At 42.7% G+C, this 16076-nt stretch overlaps 1 protein-coding gene across 1 annotated transcript in view; it reads left to right on the plus strand.

Moving 5' to 3' along the window:
• Lama4 (laminin subunit alpha 4) overlaps positions 1-16076 on the plus strand; it is a 149630-nt gene that overhangs the window by 41113 nt on the left and 92441 nt on the right. Inside the window, exons 3-4 of the mRNA XM_052163517.1 lie at positions 4214-4338; positions 11232-11312. Of these exons, the coding sequence (XP_052019477.1) occupies positions 4214-4338; positions 11232-11312 (206 nt within the window). The remainder of the gene's footprint in view (positions 1-4213; positions 4339-11231; positions 11313-16076) is intronic.

Below are 16076 nucleotides of genomic sequence, written 5' to 3' on the forward strand. Positions count from 1 at the left end.
TTACCTGGTTTACTAAACTGTAAGATGGAAGGGTCACCAAGCTCTTCAGCTGCCGTTAGGCAACTGGCAAGATGAGTGATCGGAAAGAGTTATGGAGGCAGAAAAGCTCACTTGCTAGGGTCCATCAAGAGCCACAGCTGTGGTGATGTCGTCAGAACAGGAACAGTTGCAGGCTTTGATCTGGACATGAGCTTCTGGGAGGACTCAGCGTCTCAGGACCCTTACCCAGCTCTGATAGTGCTCTGGGCCATTCAACACTCATGTGCATCAACTCTCAATCTTCCTATAATTACTTTGTTGTAAGATGGAAAATTCACACAGAAAGAAATGACCATTCCTCTCCTATTGATGGCAGTCACCCCCCATTTGTACTCTATTCAGAGAGAAATATGTTTTTCCTCTAATTTAAATAAACTATGCTCAGTGTGAAAATAACAAACATGTATATATAATATTAAATATATATACTAAAAGTATTTAAAATTCAAGGAGAAAAAAATCACCCACAACCTGGTCTCCAAGTTAACATATTTATATTCGTATAAATTTAATTTTTAAAAAAAATACACTTTTGTCTATGTTTAATTAAACATAGACAAAAGATCACTAGCCAATAAAGGACATCCCCAACCCCTGCTGAAAAGGATCACAGGGTATTACTAAGGCTATTGGTTACTCTCTACAACCTGATTGGGGGGGGGGGAGGCTATTGCTGAAGATACTGATAACTTACAACATTGAATGTGGAGAAATTGAACTGGTACCCAACTAGAAGCTCCACTTCCATTCACTACCTTTCATGATGCTGGGAAGTAGTCTTCATACTCTCAGAGGAGAAACGTGATATTCAGCATTACCCCGCTGCAAAGCCCAGACCTACAATAGCAACTTGAGCACAAGATAGACTAGTGTAATATTGGCACCAGTGTCATGGGAGTAACCAAACATTCTGATTGGCTTTAAGGCCCACTCCATGAGATGGAATTTATACTCAGCACCGCTAAAGTGGCCAAGAATCAGAGGCTAGATAAGTCACTGCAAAAAACAAAACAAAACAAAAAAGACACAGCAATAAAATCACTATTGATGGGCATATTGCTATACACAAGTTTTGATGATTTGTGAATCTATTGCAAATAAAAATTTAAAAAAAAAAAACTTGACATTTTCCAGATAGCCATCAGTTTGGTTCCATGATAGCCAAAGTGTGACACAAAGTCAAAAAGTCTCAAGGTCTAAAGAATGCTAAGGATGGATAGCTTGGCGGAACTCTCTGATGCCTTGTACCCATCAGTACAGAATGTACCAGGAAGTGAATGCTGATACTAGCTTTTCTATCCAAGGCCCATCATTGGTCCCTTCTCTTGCATTCCCCACCTCAATGAGAGCGGCATTCTGTCAGAGGCCCCGTTGTCTTCATCAACTTCCATGTCTTCCCCAACATCAATCTGACCCAAGATCCCAACAGCTCAGTTTAGGACCACACCACCCCTCCTTGACCACTGCTTCAGCCTCCCAACCACACACTGTGTCCCCTCTACTCTGTCGCCTGATGACAATGGAGCTGTCGAAAGCCCAAGTCAAAAACAATCCCTCTTTTTAAGATGCCCCAAAGGTTCCTACCTCCAACCACGCTGAATGCACCGCCACCTAAGCCATCTCTGTGCTTTCGGATTGTCCCCTATGGGAGACTTCTTGAAGGACAACTTCAAGGCCTGGTTCAAGTCTCAGCATCTCTACTGAACCTTCACACTCCTCAGTCATATATCCCTGAGCACACAAGGCTGGTCTTTATTTCTTTCATGATCCTGAAATAAAGAAACTGGCTCTTCCTCATCTTAACACCAGTTTCAGCTCCTTATCAGTCATGCACCAGCTTAATCCAGGCTTGTGATCAGAATGAGTACATTAGATACTAAAATGATAAGATGATAACTTCAATGCAAAAAAAAAAAAACCCTTTTAATTTATTTTCTAATTTATGAGCTATGTCACTCCTTTTGTACAATATAAGGTAAATTGCCCTTTGCTGGGGACTATGGCTCTGGCCCAATTTAGAGTGCTAACTAATTAGCACCTAATGCTCTCCAGACACTCTTTTCTCTGACTGGAGCCCAGGCCAGCAGCATTAGCAATTACATAGGCACTTGACTGATATAGGGACTCTCAGGTTGCAGCCCAGATGTCCTGCATCAGAAGCTGAACTTTCCTCGGTTTATTAAGAGACTGAAATTTTAGGAGTGCTGATGGACAGGTTCCTTTCTCAGACTTCACCATCTTTGCAAACATCATGAACTTCATTAAACTCTTATTAACTCATGAGGATGCCAGCATTTCAGGCAGATCCTGCTTCTTAAACTACGGCTCGGGTATTTTTCCCCGTCTGGAAAATGACAGAGTGCGGAAGGCAAAGGAGCACTTTGCAGGTTCAGGGTTAAAGACTTTCAGAGCAAGAAGAATCCTGAAGGTCATCCTGCCTGAAGCTTCATTGTACAGAGAAAGGGCTGGAGAGCTGGGAGGACAGGGCACTGTTCCAAGTGAACGAATTAGAAAATGAAGAACGAGTGTGCTTTCTCTCTGCCTCTGGCACCATCTCTACCAGTGCCCCCCAAACCGAGACCAAGGCCTTCTAGGGGAATTCAGAACAAGGAGTTTAAAAGAGAAAGGTGAAAAAAAAAAACACTGTTTGTACTCTGATATTTTAGAGACTGAGAGATTGCATTCTGTATCCGGGAACATTGACAGCCATGGCTACCACAAACAGAACCAAGGCCTCGAAGGGGCGTCTCAAGTGACAAAAAGACAGAACTGAGAATTAGCTCATTTTTGTGCCTTAAGAGTCACTTCAGCGACTAGAGATGACCTATGGTCTTAGCATGTTCTCTTCTACACAGACCTGTTTCACCCATGTGCCAAGGGCTCAGAAAAATCCACCTCTCGTTCACAAGCATTCTTACAAAGGTCTTGCGGTTCAGACGTACAGTAGTTGGATGCAGCTCCATTGGCTTTCCTGGGAAAGACACTGTCCCCAAGTTCAGGCTTGTTTGGGATTTTTATTGCTTTTACTTGCTCCAGATGCCGGGTCCTCATTTCGTGTTTTCTTTCTTTCCTCCGTTAATTTTCCTTAATATTTTCTGAGAGGTGGCCGAGTACACGACACAGTTTTAAAGACTATGAAAGAACAAACTCCCGCCTACATATTAAATTTTACTTTCAAGAATTCTCATTGATCATACCGTCTAAGCCATATTCTGATTTATTTTCTGCTGCATAATTATATTTCAGAGCCAGAACCTAACAGTAGGCCAAATGCTTAAGGAGGATCCAAATTCCTCCTGTTGGACTACTATATTGTCCTCAGGATCTCCTTCACACATGTTCATTCTCTAGTGCTAAATTCTCCAGTGTATTAGAGAAGCGGGCACGCCTGGGACAGATAACTTGATGTGGACAGTGGGACGCAGGCAGGACCGTGGAGGGAGAATTAAAGAGAACTTTCTCGAGACTTTGAAGCCTGCTACAGATCTCCAATAAGAACAGCCTGGTGTATGCCATTCTTCCTATTTGTTACCATTATCAGAAAAGGGAAATAATAAAAAACCCACCTGCCTGCTATTTCACATGTGTCATTAACCAAGACAGGACACCATCAGCAGAAGGTCCTTTAGCTTCCTTCCGATGCATGTGTGCCACAGCCTGATGCATTTGCTCTTCTGTGCCCATAAATCCTCATTGTTTCCACTGTCATGGTTAAGCACTATGGGACTATCATTTGTTTTCATTTCACTTTCATTCCAAGTCACTAAACCTAAGCATCCACAACACCTAGAGTGGGGTAGCTCTAGTTATCCTTCTGAATCAAGATGGCTGACTGACCAGTCCCCTCTGCATGCGCACTCCAAAGAGTCCCAGCTTACCCGTGCACACACAGACCTGCAGGGGGCATGTCTCCACCTTCAGACCTGCAGGGGGCATGCCTCTACCTTCAGACCTGCAGGGGGCATGCCTCCACCTTCAGACCTGCAGGGGGCATGCCTCCACCTTCATCTACACCTCTAGTTCTGACTAGCAGCAAACATGGGTCCTTTATGCTGTCACATACCATGTATACTGACAGGCCAATGTCCCTTTGTTTGAAGCAAGCCAGGGTGCTCCATTTGCTCTTTGTAAACTTTCTTCATTCTTCTCAATACCCCTGTCTTCTGTCCCACAGCACTGCCAACGGAACACAACAGGGGAGCACTGTGAAAAATGCCTGGATGGCTATATTGGAGATTCCATCAGAGGCGCACCCCGATTCTGCCAGCCGTGCCCCTGTCCCTTGCCCCACCTGGCCAAGTAAGTCCTAAAGAAAGATGGTCTCTCCAAACGACTACTCTAACAATTATTAATATTTTTTTAGCTCTATGCATAGTTCTGGGGTTTGTCCATAGGCAAAACTGAATGCTTCAAGTTGAGAAAGGTGTAAGAAAGTGCTCTGGTCTGCGTATACTTCGCGGGGGTGGAGTTTAAGGACTTACAGGGACAACGTTTCCAAAACATTGTCATAGATCATAAAGTCAGTGAAATCACCTCAGTGTCCCAACCAAAGCCAATCTCATCCTTTCCTAGCTTTCCCTCAACCTATACAACCTAAACAACCTACACAAGCAATACCGACAGACATACTTGTTTTCTAAAGCATTTCCCCTTCTGACTCTTCCAGAGTAGTTGTTTCCCTGCATGAAACAATCAAATACACTTCCTAACCAAAATTAGAACACAGATGTACAAAAAGGGATGCTGAGAACCAGTCAGTAACTCCCGGCTATGTTGTGACTAGAGTGTGGAGCTACGGAGAACCATCACATAGCCATTGGGCATTGTAACCGCCCACAGCTACTGCAAACTGGGACCCTGGAAGAGAAGCTGGGCATTGTTGGGAGACCATGATAGGAATGGAGACCAGGACAACCTAATTGCTGACCGAGCCCCCAAGTTTAGTGGAGGTCTGACAATTTAAGGCTTTCGGGGCAAGTCCCTCCCCCCAAACTCCAGGGTGAGTTCCGGGGAAATGGTCTGGCTTGGGCACTGCTATTCGGGAATTCGTAGACCTGGAGGAACAATGAACTTCACCTTCACTCTGAGCACTCTACCCTAGGTGGAGCAGGATCCTGACTAGCACAGGAATCCATGCTCAACAAAGGCTGGGAGAGGAAGTTCACCTTGATCAATGTCGAGTTCCTACCCTGTGGCATGCACCCCCATACGGCTCTGTACAGGGCATAAATGAAAATAATGCATTTTTAAGTACATAGTAAGGAAGAAAGCTAGTAAGAGAGAATGGTACCATGGAAGGGCTAAGAATGTGGCGTACTGGTTGAGCACTTGCCTGACATGCATAAACCCCTGGATTTCATCCAGAGGCTGAAATACAAACGCGTAGATTTAAAACAGTATGGTGAGTTTGGTTTTTCCAAATACAACACTAACCAGCTCTCCAATTCTCTAGCACCAATGCGGTGTCCTGCAATCAATCCTGTTCTGAATGAAAGTACCTAGTGATAGCACAGTCCTCAGGGTAACTTCAGTCCCATAAGCCTGGCCCCATTACAGATGCCAGTCCAAAAATTAAAATGAATCTACAGGCTACTTGCTCACACTTCTGACCATTTGACTGCAAATTTGGGGTCCCCTCAAGCACTCTTATGTTTAATTATTCGCTACAATTCATTCACAAAACCCGAAACAGCCTTATACTTATCATGATCAGGATTTTTTTTTTAATTATACAACTCAGGAAGTAACCTATAAGGAAATATATAGAAATAAATAATGTATAAAAGGCATATATAATGTAGAAGGGAAAATATAGGGGAACAAAAGGAAGTGGTTCAAAACCCCTCCTCAGACTCCATATGTGAAGAACCGGGAAGCTCCCACAGGCCTCCCCGCTGCAGGCTTCTCATTCAGGTCCTTAGTCATTGAGCTCCGAGGCTAGATAGAGGTGCAGGAATGTTAAAAGTTGTAGCCCTCTGGCCACGTGGATATTTTCTCTAGTGTCCATCCCCACACTGACTCCATCAAAGCATCATTAAGTCTCCTCACTTGCATACTCAAATAGAGTGAAAAGGCTTCTTATAAACCGAGAAATAGCAGTCTTTTCACTTGACAACCTTAAGAGTTGCGAAACCTCCTTGCTAAAAATAGGAGGTCAGAAGATTAAATGTGTTTTAAATACACCGTAAGTAAACAGAGTCACCAACCTACCTTCATATTTCTGTCTTGACACATAGGACCTGCGTGGTCCCAGAATAGTTACCTTGTCTCTGTGTACTGATCTCTGGGAGATTTAGGGCTTCTGTTAGACTAGTTCCAAATTTTAGTTCCATCCCTTGGTTCTTTTGCCCGCTTTGAACTCAGCTCTTTTCCTTAGTAAGTAAATTAAAAGAAGGTGTGAGGACCCACAATAGGACTGTGAGTTTGAGCATGGTGACATGTGTGGGCCGTGTGGACAGGTGCGTTGAACACACGAGAAAGCTCAAGTAGATATGGTTTTGCTAAACATAGAACATAGTAATTACATAGTAATTTTTTCTAATACTCTGTGCCAGAGACTTTTTTTTTTTTTTTGGTTTTTTGTATTTGGTTTTTTGTATTTGGTTTTTTGTATTTGGTTTTTTTTGAGACAGGGTTTCTCTGTGTAGCCCTGGCTGTCCTGGAACTCACTCCGTAGACCAGGCTGGCCTCCAACTCAGAAATCTGACTGTCTCCCAGAGTGCTGGGATTAAAGGCATGTACCACCACTGCCCAGCTACAAAAATTGTATATTGCTATGATTGGGTTTTTTTCTTTTTTTTTCTTTTCTATTTTTGGGGTTTTTGTTTGTTTGTTTGTTTTTGTTTGTTTTTGTTTTTTTTTTTTGTATTTGGTTTTTTCGAGACAGGGTTTCTCTGTGTAGCCCTGGCTGTCCTGGAACTCACTTTGTAGACCAGGCTGGCCTTGAACTCAGAAATCCACCTGCCTCTGCCTCCCAAGTGCTGGGATTAAAAGTGTGTGCCACCACCGCCCGGCCTGCCAGACACTGTTATAGGCAGTATTTACACAATTGATAGTAATTGCAGAAAGTAAATTAACAGATTACGTTAGAGAGTCCCAGTACTGGGCTGAGAAGACAGCTCAATAGATTAAAGTGCTTGCCAGGTATTTATGAGGACCAGGATTTAAATTCACAGAAGCAGTATAAATGCTAGGCAGGTGTGGCAACTGGCCTTTAACCCCAGCACTCAGAAGATCACAGGAGCAATCTGGTTGGGTCAACTAGCTGAATCATGGAGTTCTGGGTTCTATCGAGAGACCCTGCCTCAAGACATAAGCTGGAGAAAATCTGAGAACAATCGCTGAGCCCAATCCACATCAAACTCTCACCTACACACACACACACACACACACACTCAGAAATGCACAAGCAAACACACATACACATATGCACACACCAGAAAGGGCCCAAAGATCCGCCCCCTACACACCCTGATAAGTGAAAAAGACAACTGATGACCAGATTTCCCCCTTGTCTTCCGTAGTCACTTGAGGAATTAAGTGTGCTCAAATCTTACAGCGTGCCTGTCCGCCATCGAGGTCAGAACCTCTACAGTTGCGTCTTTCAGAAACCATGAAGCTGCTTCAGACTTTCCTTAGTGGTCTGTCATGTCTAACAGTATTAGCAATGTGTGCAAGATGAACAGTCCTGAGAGGGAGGTAGAGAACACAACATTAGCATTCTGTTATTTTCACTCAAGAATGTCCTGATTAATGTGCTTTCAGCGTTCCTGGGGGTGTAGTCTTTAAATGCTCATTAAAATTCTGTTCTCAAACATCAATCCTAACCACATCCGAGGAGACTTTTACCACACTTAAGATCTATGGCACTTAAATATGTTTACCTCTAAGTTCCTAATAACAAGCTTCCCTCGTGTGCCCATATGAAGATGACACGTACCATTATCAGAAAGGATATAGGAGCCTGGAGCTTGGCCAATTTCTTTAGGCAGGAACAGGAATTGAGAAAGCAATCTTAAACCATTCCTCTTAATTGCGCCTTCATGTTTTTGTGCTTCTGCTCCACGACAGGTCTTCCTCATCTCAGTTATCTGACATTAATGTCTTAAGGTATCAAACCTTTAAAATATGGCTCCCTGCAGACTGAGGACCTTTGTCTACATGAAATCAGGCCAATATGATACTGGTATTTCTTGCCAATGGTTTATCTATCCAACAGCTGAAAGCCATATTTCACTAGGTCAAAAGTACAGCAGATTTTACATGCCTACAGCAAATGGCCTTTTCTCTTTTGAGACCGATTATCCAGTAATTTAGTTGAGCAAGAAGTACTGCTTTTGGCTTTTAGCCCCTTCAGATAAAAGCAGCAGAAATTGATGGCTGGGTAATGAGTCTCTGGCCCTCAGCTCAGAAGCAGTTTCCAAAGACGTCAAGAGACCACACATACAGGATCCAAAGCAGCAGCTGAAGACCCTCAGGAATATAGTCTCAAGCTAGAAGCATGTTCACATACACAAAACTTATGATCTTCCCTGTGGTACAAGACCTGCTACAATAAAATCTGAAGAAAATTAAAACCAACACAAAATTATGCTATCTGTGACTAAGCAACATTTTTGGCGCGGGAAGAATAGACTTGAGAGGTCTCTGAGATATTGACACGTTCCTCTGTAGTGGCAATGACTCTAGTTGCTGAGGAAAACTGGCTTCACAGGGGCAGGGAATGGTTAAGTTTTCATCACAAGACTGATAAGATTTAGCTGGACCTCCCAAAGGGTCTAACTTTGATCTGTTTTTAGTATTGATTTAGCTAACGAACTATCTCAAGCATTAAGATATATTACAAAAAGCCAAATGCCCCACTGTCATTTTCAGTTTTAAAGAACTATTCATATTGCTACTTTCTATTTAAAAAAAAAAAAGTATCTGTCTAAACTAAGTAGGTATCAGACAACTTCTCAGGCACACACCTAGTTCGGAATCTGAGTTATACCGGAAAGATCTGTAGGTTGAGTTGAGTGCCTAGGGCTTGGGATTTCCAGTTAACAACAATACATCAGAAAACAAAGGGGAGGTGGAAGAAAAGTAACTTAGTAGTGCTTGCTGCTCTTGCAAAGGACTAGTATTCTGTTCCCAACACCCAAAAACCCACAGCTGCCTTTAACTCCAGCTATAAGAGACGGACACCCTCTCTCCAGGCCTCCCCAGGTCTCCTCGAGCAGGCTCACAGGCACACACACACACAGACACATAACTAAAGTAAAAGTAAATGTTCTTTTTATGCAAGGACGTAATGCTTGAGACATATAAGCAAACAATTTTTTTAAATTTCTATTTCTCCTTAAACCTTAGGGTTTCCCCCAGGGTGAATCCACCTTCCCGCTTGCAGAGGGCACCACAGAAGCCAGAGTGGACTGAGGGAGGCAGCAGGTTTTCATTTTTACATCCAATACTAGGGCTTTCCAAATTTTAAAGCATAAACAGTCAATGCTAGTAACAACAAAACTCAGCATCCGCGGCTGGTACCACGCTGCGTCAGAGCTTGCACCACGGAAATCAGTCAATGGCCCTGACATGGTTCCCAAGGTCATTGGCACAGAGTCCACTTGTTTATTCTAGGGTGGACCAGATATCCTCCTTCAAGTCTACCAGCAGCTATGCTAACCGCTCCACTTAAGGAAAATGAGATGTGTTTAAAACCATAGGACATCAAATAAACACACAGGACTCCAGACACCTCAGGCGGACGTTTCCTCTTTGAGCTGTAGGCGGGCTGGATGGAATATTCAAAGAAAGATGCACGAATTGTTCTTTTTCTGGAAGCAACAGGCAAGACTTCTCTAGGTCAGCTAAGGAGTGATATCAGACAAAACAGAAGGTAGAATGCCAAGGGAATGCAATGCCATTGGAATGTTTTCACCAAACTGCTGAGAAAAATAAATCGCGAATATCGCCAAATCGCGAATATCGCCTCTGAATGAGGAAGCACGCCATGTTTTCATCATGATTTGTAATCACCTTTGAACAAAGCAGACATACCCACTTGCTTTTCCTCAGCCATCATTAGGGTAGAACCGCTGACACACGCAGGAACCTGAGAGCAGAGGTCACTCTCTGATTGCACAGCACAGAAGCCAAACAGACCGCAAAAGTCGCACACTAAAGTCACACCCACATGTCAAACAATTTGTGTGTCACTGTGAAACTTTCCATACTCGAGTAACCCTCCATTTCTTCTGTCCCAACAAATTAGGATAGCTATTTATTCTGCTGGACTGATATTTTTTTTATTACCTTTCTGCTTTATATCGTGATTTTTTTTTTTTTTTTACTAACTTAAAAAAGAAAAAAGACGAAAAGGAAGAAAAAGGAGGAAAAGAGGAAACTGAGGGGAGACAGATGATATAGATAGATACAGATAAATAGTTATAGACACGGATATTTGTATTATGGACCCCATTTCTTTCTTGAGGACATGTTTTGGGCTCTTTGATCTACTTTTGACCTCTTGACCCTTAGTCCTGAGACTTACAGAGAAAAAGGTTAAGGCTTTCTGGATGATATCATTAGGCCTGGCTCCTGATCTTTAAGAACAGAGGTTGATGGTAGAAAAACCAGACAGAAGCTCCTAACACAACACAGAAAGTGGTGGAAATTTGAGAGAATTCTATATGAGTCTAGAGTTACTGGTAAACTTTCTATTTCTGGGTTTTGAGTATGTATTTTAAATTTGCATTTGAAAGGTAAACATTACAAACACATTTGAATATGTTTCTATTTGAATATATGTATATATTTGAATATATTTGAATATTTATATATTTGAATTGAAATATATTTAAATATATATTATATATTTGAATACTTATATATTTGAACTGAAGTTATTTTATTTTTGAATATATATAAAACATGCTATGCTAGAAATCCTCACAACTTCAAGCAAAAGTATTAAACCACCTCTATATAGAGAAAAAAGAATGGTATACCTGAGAGACGGCCCCACATCGAGTAGGGTTTTCAGTCTGGGCTTGCTGGTCCAGTCTCCCCTGAAAAGTAAGAATTTAATCAAACTGCCCTCACTGGAGAACAGCCAGGTATAAATGACCTAATCCAAAGTTCAGCCAGCCCCGTTCTGCAGCATCACAGACCGGTGACAATGAGATGCCTTCTAACATGTGTTACAATTCTAGCTTTGCAGAATCCTGCTACAGGAAAAATGGAGCTGTTCGGTGTATTTGTAAAGAAAACTATGCTGGACCTAACTGTGAAAGGTAAATAGAAAAAAATTCTTTTTTTTTTTTTCCTGTAGGGCTGAAGGAAGCTTCTCTCTGTCTCTCTGTCTCTGTCTCTGTCTCTGTCTCTGTCTGGTGTGTGTGTGTGTGTGTGTGTGTGTGTGTGTGTTGTGTGTATCAGCTCAGATGTATTTCTCTTCAAAAGGTTTTGAAGTTGATGCACAAATTGGGGATGGAAAAAACATTTCAGAGCCCTGAAGAGGGTGTTGTTCCCTAGCTTCATGCCTCAGGACAGCTACGATAGACTCTCCCCTTGTGGTCCGGACCAGGGTTACACCTCAGGATAAACTGACAGGGAAGGAAGGAAATTAATCTGGGTGTTCTGGGAAGATTCTCTAGATACCTCTGGTAACAGTCTGGTCTCTCCAACACTACAAACCAGTACTATAATTAATGTCTCTCTGATAAAGAGTGAAACTTTCTGAATAAATAGAAAATGGCTCCTCTCTCTCGAATCCTCTTTTGAGATATGGACAAAGGACTAACTGGTTATTTAACTCACTCATTAGTCCTCCTCTTACAAAGTAAAAATCTGCAAGCTTAGGTTTTCTGAATCCCCGTTGGGTGCTTACACAGAATGTTCTTTTTAGTTTCTCTGTGGTTTGAAGAAAGATCTCCAGAGCTAAGTATGGGTGGGTGGCTTCCCCCAGAATGATTTCCTAGTAAGGTATTTGCCATCTAGTCCATCTGTCAGCTGCTCACAGCTCTCGAAGATAAAGTGCCTTTAACTAAAAGAATCTCACAGAGAGGTCTTCGTAACAGAGACACTGTGACCACTGGCCTCACCACTGGCCTCAGGCAAGCTCGTGATATTGTAATCCCATAAAGACAGGGAAGGAAGAGCCGGGAGTACAGGCCAAACATTCAGTCTAGCAACATAGCCACAGGCTTCTCACTCATGGGCTGCATATGCAGGCCAGCTCCTCGGTGGGACTGTGCCTTAAGAAATAAATCCTTAATTATAAGCTGTCTGTCTTCTAAGAAATCACCTTGCATCTTTCAGCGTGTAGTTCTGAAACTCAAAAACAGCCACAGCTTGTGGCAAAGAAAAAAAGACCTCTATGTGGCTATACTAAGTTTTAAAGGGACAGGATGTAGGTAATTCCTATGCCTGGTAAATGGGCATTTCCTTTCCATTGATGTTGCAGGAGAGAAACTGAGAGCTGAGGGCTGACATGGTTTTCATTTTATAGGAAGATTGGCAAAGGATTAATTAATATTCGTGACACAGTCATTGCATGACTTCTTATTTGGAGACAGAAATCCAAGGCACACAATTTACTTAGTCTCTGGCTTCGTAAATCTGAGAAGATTGTGTGCCAGACAAGGGTGGGGCTTTTACTCCTGTGTCTGGAGTTAATTCCGTATAGTTTGATTAGGACAAAGCGTATTGCTAATGGATCTTTCCAGTGTCTGCCAATGGCCCTGCTGACGAGGTGCCAGACTGGTACACATAAGACTCCTATGGGGAAACAGGGGTTCCCACCCTGACACGGGGCAGCATGGCCACTGCAGACACGTGACTGCAGATAAATAATTACCCGGCACACATCAGAAGCTCTTGAGATCTGCCATTACCCAGTAAGCCAGGATCTGATATGATGTTCATCCTGCCCCTGGAAATTTATGTTGTAGAAAGAACTCCAGTTGCGTATTATTCTTGCGTAGAGGGATTCTAAACCAGTACGCCACAGAGATATTTGCACAGCCACGTTTATTGCTGCACTGGTCACAGTGAGCAAGATATGGAATGAGCGGAGAGCTCTATCAGTGGATGACTAGATAAGAAAATGTACATTTACGCAACGAAATTTTATTCAGGTCTTAAGCAGAACTAAATTATGACATTTGTAGGGGAGGATGGATAAAACTGGATAGAGGCAATTATGTTTAGCAAACTGAGCCAGATTCTAAAAGATGGGCTTTTTCCTGTTTTTCTCAGAACAGAGACTTAAATGGGCATGCACGGGTGCAAGTGTGTGTAACAGAAAAATAGAAAGGGAATTAAGAAGCAGAAAAGAAAAAAACATAAGGCAGGTGTACAAGAAAAACTAGTGATATATATATATATATATATGATATACATATATGTGCATATATATATATATGTTACGTGAAATATATATATTACATGAAAACAGAAGGCAGGTCTGTTTGGGGAAGAAAGGAGATCAAGAAGGTAAGGAGAAGGCAGATAGGGAATGAAACTGGAGGGGCAGATTTTTTTAAGAGTGTAATTGTGGGGTGTGTGTGTGTGTGTGTGTGTGCGCGTGCATGCGTGCGTGCGTGTGCGTGCGTGCGTGCGTGCGTGTGTGTGTGTGTGTGTGTGTGTGAAACAGAGAGAGAGAAAATATGCCATCACAAACCCATTGCTTTTCATGCTAAAACTTAATTAAAAATTAAATGCATAAAAATACAACAATTATTTTAAAACTAGAAAGAGCGCTAGTTTCGGAAGTAGACGGTGGGTGTTACAGAGATCCATCATCAGCTGTGTCCCGACCACCCTGGGATGCTCCGGGGAAGTTATTTGACTTCTCTCATTGTTAATTTCCACTCCCACACCATGGGGGAAATACAAGCACCTACCTCACACACCCGCTGTGAGATAACACTGCCAGGGGTGAAGGGCAGCCCCTGGCACCCAGCACCTGCTCAGCGGCAGGTCGCTGCTGGCAAGTGAGTCACTGCAGCTACTGATTCGTATCCATCACTGGCACCATGTGTGCCTGGGATGCGTTGACTGATCTTCTGGAGTCCATTTCCCTAGACATCGTGAGGGTGTTAGTGTCACCCCTACTCACCTCACACGTACCCCCTGCCTTACATGCATCATCGGTCAGGTCTGCAATCACTCTGAGAGGAGGTCACATTTTGTCACTGTGATGATGAGGAAACTGTGCCAGGGGATTTGTTTGAAGTCACACCACTACTGAGGACAGGGTAGGGACTCAAGATTGAACACTCGGGGTGATCCCATGTAAATTATTGGTATGTCTTTGTACTGGTTTTGCCAAATGCCCTCCTGCTTAAGACAATCATTTAAACAAGCCTCTGAGATGCAGTGGAGACATGCCAACCTCTTAGATCCTTCTGAAGTGCTCTGCATCCACCATCCACTGAGGGACTAGAACAAGCTTCCCTTCCAGAATCTACCACCTGCATGGAAAGGCTCAGGAGGATCGAGCCCAGTTCAGGGCCAGCCAGGGCAACAAAGTAAGACACTACCTCACAATCCCAAATCACATCCCACTGCAAGCCCCACACTGCATCAAGACATCATCCTTGAATTACGACTCATTTGAATCTGACTGCTTGTTGCTTTATTAACTATTTATTTGTTATTTTGTGTGTATGAAAGCTTGCCTGTGTATATGGATATGCCTGAGGGGACCAGACACACGCGTCAGATCCCTTGGAAGTGGAGTTGATGGTTGTGAGCTAACATGTGGGTGCTAGGATCAAAACCACGAACCTCCGAAAGAACAGCAAGATCTCTCCACCACGGAAGTCATCTCTCTGGCCCTCTGATTTCTTTTGGTTTTGCTCATACTCTATTTAAAATTCCATTCTGGTTTTCTTTTAAGAGACACAAAAACCATAGGAATAAGGAGTGTCCACCTGGTTTTATATTTGAAATTTCCATTTTAACGAACACTGGAAGGGTTTTAATCCATGGAAATATTCTTTAAAGTGAAGCCATACAGTGTACAAGTTGGGAGGTCTGAAACTTAAGACACATTCTGCTTAGTCTGTCTCTTGTCATATGAAGGAGCATAGATCAAATGCAGTCACCCACCTTGTCATCACAGTTGTGTCCACGACTCTTCTGCCCACCTCTCTTTCCTCGTCTCCTCTTACTTGGTGCACATCCGTTCCCTCCTCACGTCCACCAGATGAGGACTTTAGATCTGTCTGTTCTAAGACTGCAACTGTGATGCTAACAGTAACAACTAACTCTTACTGAATGACTTTTTCCATGTGCTCACTGTATGAGTGTTTTTTGGCTAAATAGCTTTAAATGGAAGTTGGCTGCTGCTATATATAATTAGGAAATTCACAAGCCTAAATTTTGGGGAAATTTGCTTTTCTCATCCCTATCCAGTGTGACCTTCAGTCCACCAGAGGCATACTTGAAAGATGGGGAAGCTGACAGAGCCATGAGGAGAGTTAATCTAAGCTTATAATATTGTTTATTGATAAATCCAATATCAAAACCCAGAGACCTTGCACTCAATGCCGTTCTTTAGATCTCAAACTTATTTGGTCTCAATGCTTCTGCCTCAGTGGTCCAAGTTGCCTTTAATCCATGCTATTATTGTATACTTCCATCTTTTCAATTTTGTTGCAGAATAAGGAACATACTAAGACCCCATGGGGATCTTCCATGTAGGTGCTGTTGTCAGAGGATCAGAGGAGAACGGGGGAAAACAAAACAAATCCAAAGTGAACTTAGTACCCTAAAGTGTGACACAGGAAGATGACTCCAGCAGAGAGACACAGTGTCTTCAGAGAGGGTGATGATGACTTTAATAATGAGAGCCTTAGAAATAGAAAAGAACAGTAAAGAAGATTCAGAAATGTGGCCCAATTCGTTCTAAAAGGCACCAAGTCTTTTGAACAACTGTCAGCTCCATCATTTTCATAGAGTTCTGGGTGCTATTCTCTGCCCTGCCTCTGGCCTTTGGACTTCTAACCTTGAGCAGACTTACGTTTAGATAGCCTTATTTCTCAGCCTTTGAT

This window comes from Apodemus sylvaticus, chromosome 19, assembly GCF_947179515.1.
Source record: "Apodemus sylvaticus chromosome 19, mApoSyl1.1, whole genome shotgun sequence".
Classification (NCBI taxonomy): domain Eukaryota; kingdom Metazoa; phylum Chordata; class Mammalia; order Rodentia; family Muridae; genus Apodemus; species Apodemus sylvaticus.